The 15,528-nt window shown below is 37.0% G+C and overlaps 1 protein-coding gene across 1 annotated transcript; it reads right to left on the bottom strand.

Moving 5' to 3' along the window:
* Positions 1-5,023: 5,023 nt before the first annotated feature.
* iba57 (iron-sulfur cluster assembly factor IBA57) lies at positions 5,024-7,190 on the bottom strand. Its single transcript, XM_006634242.3, has 3 exons — positions 6,697-7,190; positions 5,796-6,148; positions 5,024-5,644 (listed from the first exon to the last, which is right to left on the bottom strand). The coding sequence occupies exons 1-3, from the start codon at positions 7,047-7,049 to the stop codon at positions 5,250-5,252; spliced, it is 1,101 nt and encodes a 366-aa protein (XP_006634305.3). The 5' UTR covers positions 7,050-7,190; the 3' UTR covers positions 5,024-5,249.
* Between the last annotated feature and the right edge of the window lie 8,338 nt (positions 7,191-15,528).

Genomic DNA, 15,528 nt, shown 5'->3' on the forward strand with positions numbered 1-15,528 from the left:
TAGCTTATCCTACAGGATGTTATCATACAGGATGTAGGATGTCATGGATGGAATTTGGTTTTTATTATAGAAAATATAACAATTAAGATTTTTTGTAAAAACAAAACACTTTATTATAGGCAAGTTTCTGCTTTTGCACTTTTTCTTTGACTTTCTTGTAAGTGTCTTTTGAGGTTGCTGGATCCTATTTCATGCCCTGAAGTAATGAAGTAATGAAGTAATGAAGATGGAGACTGATTGCAATTTTTGCTTATAATAATTTGTGCTTCCCTCTTTATAGTCCAATTTATTGCATTGCCATACCAAAAGAGAAGACCTGGTGAAAACAAATATGATGATTTTCATAAGGTTCTGTTTTCAATTTCACTACCATCAACAATTATTTTTATTGATGGTTTTTGAGCAGTGTTTTCAAAAAACATTTAATGCACTCTAAATACACTACGTGTACAAATCTCTGCTACAGCTACACTTTGTAAAATGTTACAGCCTTGTCTTTGACTTACAGTACATACAGTAAGTATATATTATCTCCTATACATTCGATGTCCTGCATTGTCTAATGATTTAACAATGCTTCACTGTAGTTTATTATTATTATTATTATTATTATTATTATTATTATTATTATTATTGCTTACACTTATGTAGCACTTTTCTGGACACTCCACTCAAAGCGCTTTACAGGTAATGGGGACTCCCCTCCACCACCACCAATGTTTAATCAAAACATAAGAAAAATATCCATTCATGAAAGGGTTCTTGATACCTTCATACATATATAGCAAAATACAGTTTGCATTATTGCACTTTGTTCATTTTTTCCAAATGTTTGCATTACTGAAATATTTCATGTTTTATGTTAGTTTTTAAAATACTGTATTTCCATTACATTTTTATTCACTATTTTCCACTCTATGCTCAGTGTGCAGAAACTTTTGTTCCTTCTTTTGAAAGCTTAAACTGATTTTTGCAGAGGTAACAGTTGAAAAATACCTGTTCTGAAACGAACATTTCAAATGCATTTTTGTTTTCCCTTGGAGAACAATGTGTCCAGTTTCAATGCATATCAATAGTTTTTTTTTTTCCTCAGCTGGGGCTTCATTGATTGTGATGAAATTTTGATGCCAAAGCAATTGCTAGATGGGGAAATAATAGAGTTCTTGGTCAGGTGCTTGAACAGCAATTTGGTCTCAGAACCACCTTCAGAACTGGAATAGGAATAGACACTTAATCTCCACCTCAATTTTCAGAAGGGCTCTTAGGTCTATTTCTCACAGTATTTCAAAGCAAAAATATATTTTTGTTTTATATTTTAATAAATCATATTTCAAGATTCTTCTGTAAGTAGGTATTCTGCTTAGAATGCTTCTAGGTGTTTTTGTAGCTTTCGAATGAAATTCCTTGCATGAAGTTCTGATGAACTGCAATACAGATTTTTTAAATGCAAAGAAATTCCCAAAGTCCTCATTCATCATTTCATAACTAGGAATAACTGTATAATAAGCACAAAATTAAATTCAGAGAGCAAGGATGTATTCAGTCCCAAACCATAAGTTTAAATACAAAAATACTGCTGATCACGATCACCACTTTTTAAATGTTCTTCCCCTGCTGTTCTCTTGATTTTTTGGATAACATATTAAACTATAAAGTAAAACCAAGTTCTGAATAGCCTATAAAGAGGAACAAAAAGTTGACAAATAGGCAGAGACTTGTTTAAGAAATACAAGACACCCAAATAAAGTAATGCTATTACAAGCTAAGAGGTGAATGGTCAGTGAGTGGCCCATGTAGAAGACACTCAGCTAAAGTTTAGTGAGGGAGCTCTACCAATCATACAGGCCAAAGCTTCCACAACTTGAGTCTCCTTTTCGAGGACTAAAACCTAACAGGTAAGACCTTGAGATAGCGGTGAAGATATTTGAGGAAATATTTATTTCCTTCTATACCCAAAGGCACAGCTTACTCTCTTAGATACAGAGATACAGTATCTCAGATTCATAATTGATCCAAGTATCTGCTTTAGAGAAACAATTCTCCCAATGTGGCATTAGTTTTAGAAAGCAGATTGTCCTGGGTCTTTTCTTGTGCAGAAACCAGCATTAACTCCCTTAACCTTCTCAGTTTGCATTAAGGTTTGTCCATCTTTGAGGGCACTTAGAATTGGAAACATTTCTTTCTGTAGGAGATTTTTTATAACTAATAAGTTATACTTGTTAAAGATTTCCTACTTTTAATACTCCTTTTGTTGTAATTGGTATTTCCCATGCCCAAGTTTATAACTATTTTATTCTAGTGTCTTGAAGCTTTCTTTAAGCTATTTATGGCCACCACTATCGGTAGTCCCATATGGTAGCTGGTCCAATTTATAAACAGAAAAGACAGTTTAGAAAATGTGTAATTACAATAAATATGTGAAGGTCTCAAGATGAACATTTTTAATAAACATTTATGACTATGCAATAACCAAACAAGCTGAAATTATTACAGAATATAAATCAAGAATACATATAAGGATAAATGATCAAAGCTAGTTCCCAACACAGTAGGAATTAGGGCTCGGTTGCTGTAACAAAATTATCTCCTATATACACCTTTTATGATAAAAGCACACAGTGAAAGGATAAGCCACAGTTTAAATTTTGAAGATTTTACTAGTTGGGATACCTGGAAGTAAAATTTCACATTGCACCCTAAAAACACCAATCTTTTCATCAAGTGTACCTTCTTATCTCTATCAACATCTTTAAGCTACTGCTCTTTTTCTCACAGAATTCAAAGTTTCATTTACATAGCAGTATATTTTATATCTAGCATTTTATCAACCCATCTGAATTTCAAAGTTAAGCCAAAAAGCTTCAAGATCACATAGATTTTGATGTTAAGCACACTGATACTGTTCGGGCATCATAAGCTTTTTACTTCAAGATTTCTTCTTGAACTGAACTGTGGTGATAAATGTTTGAAAATTAAAATATGGAGCTATGTTTCATGGTACCTAACCACTTTAAGTTTTTGCAATGCTCCCAGTCTTAAAGAAGATTTTTTAAAGAAAGATAAACTGAAATGTGAGGCATAAGCAGTGGGTTCAAAATGTCTTTAATGAAATGTTTTAAATAATTCACTTTAATTGTCATGCTATGAGTTTTCCTTGATGCATTGCTCAATTCTGCAGGTCTCAAATATAACATCACTGCAGACACTACCATTTTGTTTTTAAATAAGGCTACATCACAGGATGTGATGCATTTAAGTGATGCAGGAGTTAAGTACCACTGTATTTGACTGAATATGACATTGTCAAAAGATATCAAGAACCTTCAGAATTGCCCAGTTTTAAACATTAAAAGACTTGGTAATGTGTATGTAATGTGACTTTTTATCACATCTATACATCTAAAAAAAGCCAGCAGCCATATCACCCTGCAACTCACAACTGGCAATCCATTGAAGCTCAGCAGGTGTGAGCCTGGTCAGTACCTGGATGGGACACCTCCTGGGGAAGTCTAAGGTTGCTGCTGGAAGAGGTGTTAATGGGGCCAGCAGTCGCCGTCTTTCCGATGAGACGTAAAATGGAGGTCCTGACTTTCTGCGGTCATAAAATTCCCAGGGCATTTCTTGTAAAGAGTAGGGGTGTCAAATTTCCCTTTGGCCCTTACCAATCATGGCCTCCTAATAATCCCCCTCTATGAATTGGCTTCATTACTCTATCCCCCCCACTGATAGATGATGTGTGGTGAGCGTTCTGGTGCACTATGGCTGCCGTTGCATCATCCAGGTGAATGCTGGTGGTGGTGGAGGGGAGTCCCCATTACCTGTAAAGTGCTTTGAGTGGAGTGTCCAGAAAAGTGCTATATAAGTGTAAGCAATTATTATAATTATTATTAAATTCTCACCAATTTAAAATTTTAGTTTAGATTAGTCAACTAATTTAAACTTATGTAATTGTCGTATACAGTTAAAAAACAAGATTAAGTTTAACACGTGAATTATTAACTGGTCAGCAAATCCCACATTAAAACTACAAAAAATACAGAAATAATAATAAACACTTCTCTGTTTTAAAAGAGTAGGACTAAAATTGTATCAAAGTTTACCAATGGTACTCCAGTGTATGATTTCTACTGGCATTTAGTCTTACTTACACTTGTATTGTTTCTACAGTTCATATGACTGTAGTATATCTATCCACTTTAGAATACCACTGTAGCAAGAAAAAAAAAGTGTTTTCTTTATAACCTCAGTTCAGGAGAGACCGTATGATTTTGCTTTGCACAGTAAAAAATGATGTTGGTCGCTGTTATTTTATCTTATTTTTAGTTTATTGTTTAGTTGACTGAAGAGCTGATTTTATGCTTGTGACTTCCTAGTGAAACACTTTGCCATCCCAATTAAGTGTGAATTTACTGGAAGCACCTAAGGCTTGCAGATTTTTATATAAATATATTCACTCTAAAGTAGCCTGTTACAGTTTTACAATTGTGTTCTGAAACTATATTGCCAAAGAAATGATAGCAATTCAGAGCTATTGTACTGGAACCCTATAATCCCTGCGGAGCTTTACAATCCAGTACAGAACAGCTCTTCAAAACATGGAACGAAAATATACCGTAGTATTGAATAGTAGAAACAAATGTATTTTATTTAGCTAAATTGTGTAATCTTATCTTCTTGCTTCCATTTATTCTGAGTATTTTTGTTTTTAACTTAGTACGTGAATATCCCATTTTAAATGTAAATTATACTGTTATGAATAGCAATAAAACATAATTTTGCAGTATATTTTAATACTTCTTAAAAGTACATACTGTACATAAATTCTTAAAGGAAGGAAAACATACCATTTGTGTAGCATTTTCTCAGTGTAAAATATAAACAGCAGAAAAGAAGAGATATCACCTACAGAACAGAAAGAAAATGCACTGCATATCAACACAGTACTTCAGAGCCTGTGATGACAAACTTATGATAAGCTTAGCCAGTTAATGGTCTCAATATAGCACTTCACTAGAGAATATAGTTCATTTAACTAAAGTTTATTTATGTGGTTCAATTTGCAAAAGAATCAAATTCAAACTCATACAGACTCCAAGAAACAAACACCAGTGTTATCTATACAAAGGGATAGATAATATGTACATAGTTTAACACATTATTTAATACCATTACTTTACTGTCCTTATCACAAGCATTTCAAAGTTTTGTGCCTATCCTGAGTATTGCGCCTACATTGTTAAGAATTTCCTTTACGATTCCTTAATACTTTTTTGGTCCTTTGGCCACCAGTTAGGTACAGAAGCCTTCAACGTGAGTCTGACACCCTCTGAGGACTGGAGGATAAGCTGTTCGTTAGCATGAGCAAGGCGGATCAGCGCCAGACCCAGGGATCCTAAGCCGGCACGGTATTTCCCCGCTGACTTCCCTGACGCAGTACAGATGTCCTTCTCGGGCTCCTGGACAGGGCCAGACAGACGCACAGGCATCAGGCGCTTGCGGATGACGCCAGTGTGGTGAGTCCTGGCTGTCAGCTCCTGACCAATGTAACAGCCTTTGGTGAAACTGACCCCATTCATGTAGACCAGGTTGGACTCCAGGGGGAGAGCCACCCCCAGAGGAAGGTCCTCCACACCCTCAGAGAGCCCTGAAAAGAAGCAGCACACACACAGGTGAGGAGAAGGCAGTAGCTCACCATGAGAAGACACCAATTTCCTACATATTAGCTGAAAACCTGCAGCAAATACCATACTCATTTTACATTAGACTACTCATTATCACAATAGTTCTGTCCTTACCAATTGTGTATCGGTATCTATGGTAGTCATCAATGTCCCCCTGCTGGCTCTGTGGTATGAGTTCCTGAGGATTCACTTGCTTGTCCACAACCAGCCTCCAGCCCATCACTGCCACACGAGGGTCTGCTTCCCACACCCGCACGCTAGTTGAACATGTGAGCTCCAAGTCGGCAGTCTTGCTGTCCTCCTCTCCTCCCTGGGGCATTACTGCCCACAGCGACAGGTCTGAACAGGGCGCAACAGTTACCTTCCGACGGATTTTATAGACCTTCAGGTGTTTTTGAAGGGAGTCTGTCACTGTGCTGTCACATTCCAAGAGTACGCTGCATTCACCCTCTTCGTTATTTGTCAAGCTTCAATTAAAAAAGGAGGTAGGGGGTGAGAAGATTTAAACCAAGTCAAAACTATGAAATAACTTTCACAAATGTAACGCAAAGATAATGAATGAAATAAGTACTGTAAAGGTTTGCATTTGCTCGTTCTACTTTGCTGCCAACGTTATCTTAGAAGACAGGACTAAACTCACTAATCTCTAGTGCACAGGCGTGTGCGCAATAACCCACACGCCCACAATTTACACGATGTTTAAGATACAATTTTGCTCGTTGCTGCAATTATACTGTTCACTGCAAAATATACTAAAGGGAAGTCAATTGGCTTTTAATGTCGAGATAATTTTCCACTTTGCTTCGATAAATAGCATGTTTCTCTCCTCCTCCAAACTGTATTACTCCCATATATAACTGCCTTTGACAGCTAAACTCAACCTTTAACGGTATGCGTTACTTACTGCAAAAATATGCACTGTCACGATACTGTCCAACAATACTGAACAACAACAACCTTAATAAAGGCCAGCGTGAGAAACGTTACTAAATTGAAAACGCAAGGTACATTATACCTGTATATAATGACATCAAACAGCGTCCTCCCTTGAACGTTCAGCATGTGTGCGTAGAGAGCTCTCTGCTCACCTTTAACCGCCAGGCGCTCGATGTCATTGGTAATAAGACCCTGTAGAAAAATTCTGGTGTCCTTTCCTTGAAGTTTCAACAAAGTCCTGTGGGTCAGGTTGTACAGGATAAACTTGCTCGATCCTGCTTTGTCATGCAATTGCCTGCAATTTCTCTTAGCATCTGTAATGATTTGGCAGGACCGGGGTCTGCCTGTCATTGCATGAGTGGAGTTCAACCTGAACACAGTTCTATACACCGCCGTCCCAACGATGCCATGAAACACACAAGAGTTATACATTATTATATTTTAAGGTGCTAAGACAACAGATAAAAATCAGCGTTTAAGAAAAACAAGTTTTCTTTTCTCCAAGGAGAATCTTCCATAACTAACTTTTCAAAACTGAAGCCATTTTAAATCCCAGAAGTCTTTGCGCGCTATGAAAAAGCCGCAGAATGAGACATGTCTCCTCGTTTGCTGTTTTTAAAGCCTTGGCTCTTTCTGCTATATTTCCATCTAGTGGTCTAAAAGTGTAAAGGCTGCGAGAATTTTGAAGTAATTATTTTGGAAACAAACTTAAACAAAGTGGACATTAAAAAAGCTATGAATTGTAATTCTCTCACTTGTCTGTTTATATAAAAATAGTTTTTATGTTTGATGACAATTTTCAATGAAACAATAACAAGAACTAATGACCCAGACAACAGTGGGCATTTTATTCACTCTGGTATATAAAAAATACCAAATCAGACATTTCTTTAAAAAATAAAATATCCTTTAAATTTACTCATGGTTAAAATGCATTATAATTTTAATTTTAAGGTGTGTGATTACTAAAATAAAACATTTCAGTTCTGCTGTTGATATGAACAATTCATGTGTATACTTGAATTACTAGTAGTAGCAGTGACTTAAACTGAGAAGAACATCCGAATAAATTATGAAAAATGGCTACATTCATTCACAGCCTCACCTTTTCAATTTTGGGGCATTATGAAGGCCCTATTTATCATTACAACTATGCTATTTTTTGTTAAATTAACCTTAATTGATGACAGATTAATACAGCAGTCATGCTTTCAGGCCAAGATATTTAGAATGAGCCACTGGGTTTGGATGCTTTCTATGACCTGTGATCTGAACATGATGGTGTGAGGGGTACTTCAATGTGGAAATAAGGGCACTGTCTCTTACGGCAGGATTCGGATGTTCAGCTGCTGCCTGTCAAGCCTCACATCACCTTTTGTCACTTCAAATACAGTCATAAAATGGTTTGCCCTTATGTGAGAGAAGTGGCAGGTTCTTTTGTATACAGATCAGATTTCTAACTGCTCTGTCCAGTACAGGGTCATGGGGGGTGCCGGAGTCTAACCCGGCAAGCAGGATACATTGAACAGGATGTCAGTCCATCATAGACACACATAGACAAACACAATCAGACCAGTGGCATTGTTTTCAGACGCCAATTAGTATGTCTTTGGACTGTCGGAGGAAACTGGAGATCCCAGAGGAAACCGACACAAACAAAGCGCGAACATACAAACTACTAGCAGATATCACCCAATGTCCATAAATGAAACCAATGCTACAAGGCAGCAATGCTAATCACTGCACCTCTGTGCTGCCTATGCTTTTCATTACAACCAAAAAAATGTGTTACAGACCATTCCAGGAGATGTCATTAATTTGTTATGTGCTGAAATTGTACTGTAATTAATTCTGATTTTTGTGATCATTTTTAATCCATCTCTTAGGCTAGTTGAATTGAGAAATGACAGTCTGGCCATGATGATGAGGCAGATGGATTCCCTTAAATCAGGCAAAGGTGGTGGAAGAACATTTCAGGAAAGAATGCTAGAAAGGAAGGTCTGATGTCTTTGTATTTAAACTCTAGAGAGATGATTTTCAAATATTGTCATTTTGTCCTCACCAAATGTCTGTTATGAGCTTCATTGTGCTTTTGATTTTCATTAATTAGGTGTGGTAATTTTTACCTTGTATTCCATTTTTGATTACTTGAGACATACAAAGAGTATTTTTTAATAATCCAGACCATAGTCTAGGGCTTAGCAACTTAGACCAGAATTGGTTCTTTCCAACTACTGGAGGAATCTATTAAACACAATGTTGTAGAGAATTTTAACAGCAATTGTAGTACAAATCTTCACACATTCTTAAAATAAGTCAGTTATTCGGGAGGTTGTATAATAAATCATAACATAGCAACTAAGGCACAAAACAGATACCCTTCCACTGTTTCAAATCTAATTAGAAAAAAAAACTGTGCCGTTTTGATTCATAGGCTAGCTGACTTAACTAGCTGACTGTAATGCATGGTATTTGCTTCATCCTTATAACACATTGAATGAGAACACTTGATGAACAGAAGAAAGCTTGGCATCTAGTTTCCTCATCAATTGACTCTTTCTATATTGCAACACTCATTGAAGGCTATTACATTCTTAAGTAATTTTCTTGTTTTTTTTTTTACATTTTTATGGTTCTGTAATTTGTGGTGTCTGTACTTTATAAATCTTTGACTAAAAAGGTTTGTGTTTTAAACGTTTCTCAATATTTCGCCAAACAAGAAATTGATTAAACGGTGAAAGAGAAGGAGTAGAAGAGGTTTAAATGAAAGGGCACAGGTTGAGAGAAATCTCCCAGACATTTCTGGTTTAAGTCTGAGCTGTGTTATTAGCTGAGTGTGATTGGAATCCCCCATATCTTGCTTGCGGTGAGTGGAAATTTTGGTTAGGTGTTTTTTAGTTTTGCACTCGCCAGTGACCTCTGTGATCAGCACCAGTGAGCTTAAGTTATCGTCCCCGCGAGCCACTTCAGTCTTCTGATTGACACTAACTTTTTCTTTTAAGGCACGGATTCAGTGTGAGAAATGGCAGCTGTGAAGTATATACTGTATGAAGTGTATTCACAGTGTATTTTCAAATACAATGTCCATGTTCCTTATAACATCTTTGCAAGTAAAAAGGTTTATGAATATGTGTGTGAATAAGAAATGTTGAAGAAAAAAAACCATAAAAATATGAAAAGAGAAAGAACAAGACATGGCATGGCTGCAGAGGAAACCGCAATATTGCTAAAGAATGGCTGAAATATGGGTGTTGTTGTGGAAGGGCAGAGCAATTTGTGACAATTGATCTGTTAGTAATTAAAGATATCCCAGAGGAACAGGTTGTCCTGAAATACACAGATGTTTCTTGAACCTTGGAATAGCAAAAGCCAGAGGCAATGTGTCAGTAAGCATTTGCATGCCTTTAAGAACATGACATGAACCACTTACTGTATTCTCCAACTTTCCAAATGATTTTCTTTTAAACTAATTTCAAGCAGCTTCATTAATATAAATCATTTTAAACAATGCAGAAAAGAAGGATCAGGGCTTTCAATTAATCTTGGAATCAAAAGCAGTTTTTAATTGTTTAATCCTGTCCATTTTTATAGTTCATGGCACCCTGTGTCCAAGCAAACATCTGCTCTAAAGCTCTACCAGTCCATTAATATAATCCTCTTCTAAAACGTTCTCTTTTTTGCCTGTGCAATTTATTTACATTGAAGGAAACAAATAAAAATATTTTTTGTGAATAATATGAAATTGCATTTATATAGCATTTTTAATATTGAAGGATTATACATATACTGTACATACTAATAGGACCTAGTGCCACTCCCCCGTGCACAGATCAAGTAGAGAAGTGAGAAACTATTTCATCAAGTGAATTCAGGTGGAAATATAGTTAATTTAAATTGTTCAAGCCAAGAGTGTGGTAGAACCACTACCTTTACAGACAGTGCTGTGGATTTTTAAGGGACTAATTAGTCAGGAACTTGGTTGCAAATCCCTTCCAAAGAACAGTACCTCATGCAATAGTGTCCCTGGTTAGTATCATGGGACACTGGTTTGGTCCTGAGAGAAGAGGAGAGCCATGTACCAATGCACCAACAGCACGCAAAGCATCAACTTAGCTTTTGTTAGAGAGCTCCCATCTTAACACTGACCAGGCCATACGTATTTACAGAGGTGATCAGGTTACAAAATTGTAACACTGCTGTCCAGAAATTAGTCAGACTTCGAATATACCATGGCTATTACATGTCCCCAAGGGGGGCTTTTAAAATCAATACTTTTGCTATTTCTGTTGGTAAAAATATTTGAGATCTAGTGTTTGTTACATATCCAGGGATTCCGATATTTACATGGCTGATGCAATTGGATTATTAACATATAAAAAATACGAATGATTCAACCATTACTGTTTTCATTTTCACCTTGATTTGTGTTTTGCTTTGAACTATGTCATGGGAGTCTACAAATGCAAAATAATGCTGTCATTTCTCTTTTGCTATATTTTATATTAAACATGCTTTTCCATGGTTAACCTTCTTAACATCCAGGAATTCTACAGAATGGTTTAAGCAGTTTAAAATTGGGACAATTAATCTTCTTTGAACATGGAAACGATGGAAAAAAGAAATGCAACACCTCCTCCTCCACACTCTGGCCCTCCGAGTCAGGTGTGATGTCTAGGAGGTGTGAGCAGAGGGCCTCTGACAGGTCGCCTTGCTCTAAGGCCAGCAGCATGGAGCCTCACTGTCCTGTCACTGATGCGGACATTGTGTCTGCTGGCAGTTTCAGCAGCAGTACAGGTGGCAGATCTGATATGATCTCTCAGGTGGAGCAGTCTGATGTGTCGGTCCTGCTCTGGTGTGGTCATCTTGGGCAGTCATCTGTCCTGCCGGTCTGCTGAAACCTTCTCTGCAGTCGGGACATAGTGGAGCGGCTTACTCCATAGTGTCTGGCAACACTGGCACCTGACATGCCTGTCTGCAGCATGCTAATGACCCTCTAACTCATAATTCGAGGCATTAGGGAATGCAAAGAAAACTGACTAAGTGTGACCTTCTTGCAGTGACCTAAGATTTGAATTGTACAAGCTGTATTGCTGGTCAGAGGGCTTAAAACAAATTGACAACTTTTTGTGAAAGTACATAAGCTATAACTATAGTATTCTCATTCCAGAAAATGTTGCGTTTCTTTTTTCCATCAGTATAGATATATTTTACATAGACAAAATAAGATGATTGTACAATAAATAATGTATTTTTCTTATTTTCACCAAATAGAATATCAGATTGATAGAAATTCACTCAGAAATATTTTTTTGAGTAAAATGTCCAACTGTATAAACGAGTACAAATGTTTAGGTAAACACATTAGCCAAATAAATTAACAATAACATGATGATTTTGAAGAATGTCAGAAATCTGTTGGAAGACACTGGCTTAATATGTATAGTGTAAGCGAGCTACAGTATATAAACACAAATGTATTACTTTTGTGTACAGACAATGTCAGAAGAGGCAAAGGTCAGAAGAGAGCTGCAAAAATAGATATTTTCTGTCCCACATTTTTGCCAATTTATTTGTAATTTATTAAGGTAAAAAGCCAGATTGACTTGTATAGTATGGTGGTTATCACTGTTGGCGCACCTCATAACCTTTGGGTCCTGAACCTTGAACCTTGAATCAAGCTCGTCCTATGTTCATGCCAGTCTTCTTTGGGTGCTCTGGTTTTTTCCAGCCTACCAAAGGCATGCTGGTTAACTCGCTTGCTATCTCTAAATTGTCTGAATGTGCTTGTGTGTCTCGTGCACCCTCTTCTCTCAGGTTAGGATCCTGCTTGCACTGGAAAGCTGCATGATGCTGCTGGTCTGGTAGATTGCTGAGCAGGAGCAGTGAATAGGGGGCAAACAGGCATCAGGTTGACAGAACAGTTCTGTGCTAGGATTGAGCAGACAGGGTGAATCAGGCAGAATAATTTTCAGTAGGAACCCCAACAACAGAGCACCTAACCATGGGCAGATCAGAGTTTACAGTAAGTTACCTGGAGCTAATGAAATAATTACCTGTTAAGTGGGGGCAGGTGGCTGGGACAGAGATCCTAAATGATTTCTCACGGCACCAGGAGCTGTTTTGACTGGTTACTGTAGAGACTCTGGATTGGCTGGGCATAACAAACTGTACAGTATATAGTGTAGATATCTGGAAAACATTGAACTGTGTATTTTCCTCATCACATACTAGGGAACAGAGCACAGGTTGTCAGATATTTAACAGTGTATTTGAACAGTGATTATCTTAAAACACTTTTTTAATACACTTTATTTAAAGGCAGATTCTGCCATGAAATTTGAGAGCAACTAAACAAAAAAAAAACATACAGACTTTAACATCTTCCTTTATACTGAGATATAAAAATAAAATAAAATTCTTATTTACACATTATTCCTAATTTTACAACAGGGCCTGCATTGTCACAATTGTGACATTGAGTACCTAAAAAAATCTAAAATATAAATTTTATATTGAACACAACAGCTATAACAAATGGCTTCATCAAACCCTATGCAAGGTTTTATGTTATTGTGTTGTTATTTCAAGTATTTCCAGAGACAACACTAAATTCAACAATGGCAGTTATATAGTAATTTTACTAGTTCTTAGATTTGCTAACTGACAGCTACCTTATTATTAACACTTTTCTTATTGTTTCCCTTTATGAATGCTATTGTAAAAGGTATTTGTATATTTACAGGCAAACCCAAATACTTACACCAAAAGATAGGCAAGACAATTAAATGCACATACTGTATAAAGGAATGTAACCTTTGAAACCTCCCTAGTTCCATCTATTTACAACATCCAAACGTCTGATGTTCAATGAATATAGCAATTCATTAGTAAGATCTTTTTATTTTGAAATTTTAGTCACAAAAATAAAAATACTTAGATGCTGAAGTCTACAAATGAAATACAAAGAAACAAAGTCCCTTTATTTTAAATTCAAAACCAACCACACTTTTTTTTTCTTTTTATTCATCCTTTTTACTAATTCTAACAAGTTTAACTTCAAGCTACATATTTTTCCTGAAGAAAAAATAAGAAATGGCTTTAACTTTTTTTAACATCCATTAAAGTTCGAAGGTCTGGAAGGAGATTATTGCCTTAATGTTCTTCCTGTAGGTAGCGTTAGGATTTTTAGGTTTTGTGTGGCAGATCTGCTTTGCTTCAAGAGAGATAATTTAGCCACTAGAATGGAGGAGTTTGTCACTGTACAGGTTGGTTGAACTGTCTCACATTAAAGTAAGCAGTTTCTGGGACAGACGCCACAAATTAATGGAAAACAGATTCCTCTAATCCATTCAAAATACCATAGTCTACTGCGGCTTTTTTTCTTTTATGAACAGAGCAACTCTGCAACTCCCATTTTCATGTAACCACAGAACTAGACAATCAGATACTCTATTGGTTTAAACAGAATGTATTGATCATACTAGGAATGTGACAATAAATTAACAGATAAAATTAATGGCTTGTCTGATGTGAAAAGTCCTTCCCAATTCATGAATTGATCTTAATTTTGTTAGTAGCCTGGGAGCTACAATTGCTGTGCTTAAACTGATTACATGCAGTAAATATGAGTTGTTTGGGGCCTCATTCTAGTGTTGGCAGGATCAGTGTGGCAAAAGGAGATGTGCATAAAGATATTTTCCATTTATATTCTTTTACTGTTATTTGTTGATGGGAATTTTCCAAAGATTCTGGGACTTACTTACCATATGACAGCTACAGTGCCTTGCGAAAGTATTCGGCCCCCTTGAACTTTTCAACCTTTTGCCACATTTCAGGCTTCAAACATAAAGATATAATTTTTTTATTTTATGTGAAGAATCACCAACAAGTGGGACACAATTGTGAAGTGGAACGAAATCTATTGGATTTTTGAAACTTTTTTAACTAATAAAAAAATGAAAAGTGGGGCGTGCAAAATTATTCGGCCCCTTTACTTTCAGTGCAGCAAACTCACTCCAGAAGTTCAGCGAGGATCTCTGAATGATCCAATGTTGTCCTAAATGACTGATGGTGATAAATAGAATCCACCTGTGTGTAATCAAGTCTCTGTATAAATGCACCTGCTCTGTGATAGTCTCAAGGTTCTGTTGAAAGCGCAGAGAGCATCATGAAGACCAAGGAACACACCAGGCAGGTCCGTAATACTGTTGTGGAGAAGTTTAAAGCCGGATTTGGATACAAAAAGATTTCCCAAGCTTCAAACATCCCAAGGAGCACTGTGCAAGCGATCATCTTGAAATGGAAGGAGTATCAGACCACTGCAAATCTACCAAGACCTGGCCGTCCCTCTAAACTTTCAGCTCAGACTAGGAGAAGACTGATCAGAGATGCAGCCAAGAGGCCCATGATCACTCTGGATGAACTGCAGAGAACTACAGCTGAGGTGGGAGAGTCTGTCCATAGGACAACAATCAGTCTTACACTGCACAAATCTGGCCTTTATGGAAGAGTGGCAAGAAGAAAGCCATTTCTCAAAGATATCCATAAAAAGTCTCGTCTAAAGTTTGCCACAAGCCACCTGGGAGACACCCCAAACATGTGGAAGAAGGTGCTCTGGTCAGATGAAACCAAAATCGAACTTTTTGGCCACAATGCAAAATGATATGTTTGGCGTAAAAGCAACACAGCTCATCACCCTCAACACACCATCCCCACTGTCAAACATGGTGGTGGCAGCATCATGGTTTGGGCCTGCTTTTCTTCAGCAGGGACAGGGAAGATGGTTAAAATTGAGGGGAAGATGGATGCAGCCAAATACAGGACCATTCTGGATGAAAACCTGTTGGAGTCTGCAAAAGACCTGAAACTGGGACGGAGATTTATCTTCCAACAAGACAATGATCCCAAACAT

The sequence above is a fragment of the Lepisosteus oculatus genome, chromosome 6 (genome assembly GCF_040954835.1).
Source record: "Lepisosteus oculatus isolate fLepOcu1 chromosome 6, fLepOcu1.hap2, whole genome shotgun sequence".
NCBI classification, from domain to species: domain Eukaryota; kingdom Metazoa; phylum Chordata; class Actinopteri; order Semionotiformes; family Lepisosteidae; genus Lepisosteus; species Lepisosteus oculatus.

Coding starts and splice junctions, on each gene's coding strand:
- iba57 (XM_006634242.3), bottom strand. CDS start 7,049: ATGTATAACTCTTGTGTGTTTCATGGCATCGTTGGGACGGCGGTGTAT. Junction 6,149..6,696: donor TTTGATGTCATTATATACAG/GTATAATGTACC, acceptor TTTTAATTGAAG/CTTGACAAATAACGAAGAGG. Junction 5,645..5,795: donor TAGATACCGATACACAATTG/GTAAGGACAGAA, acceptor GCTTCTTTTCAG/GGCTCTCTGAGGGTGTGGAG.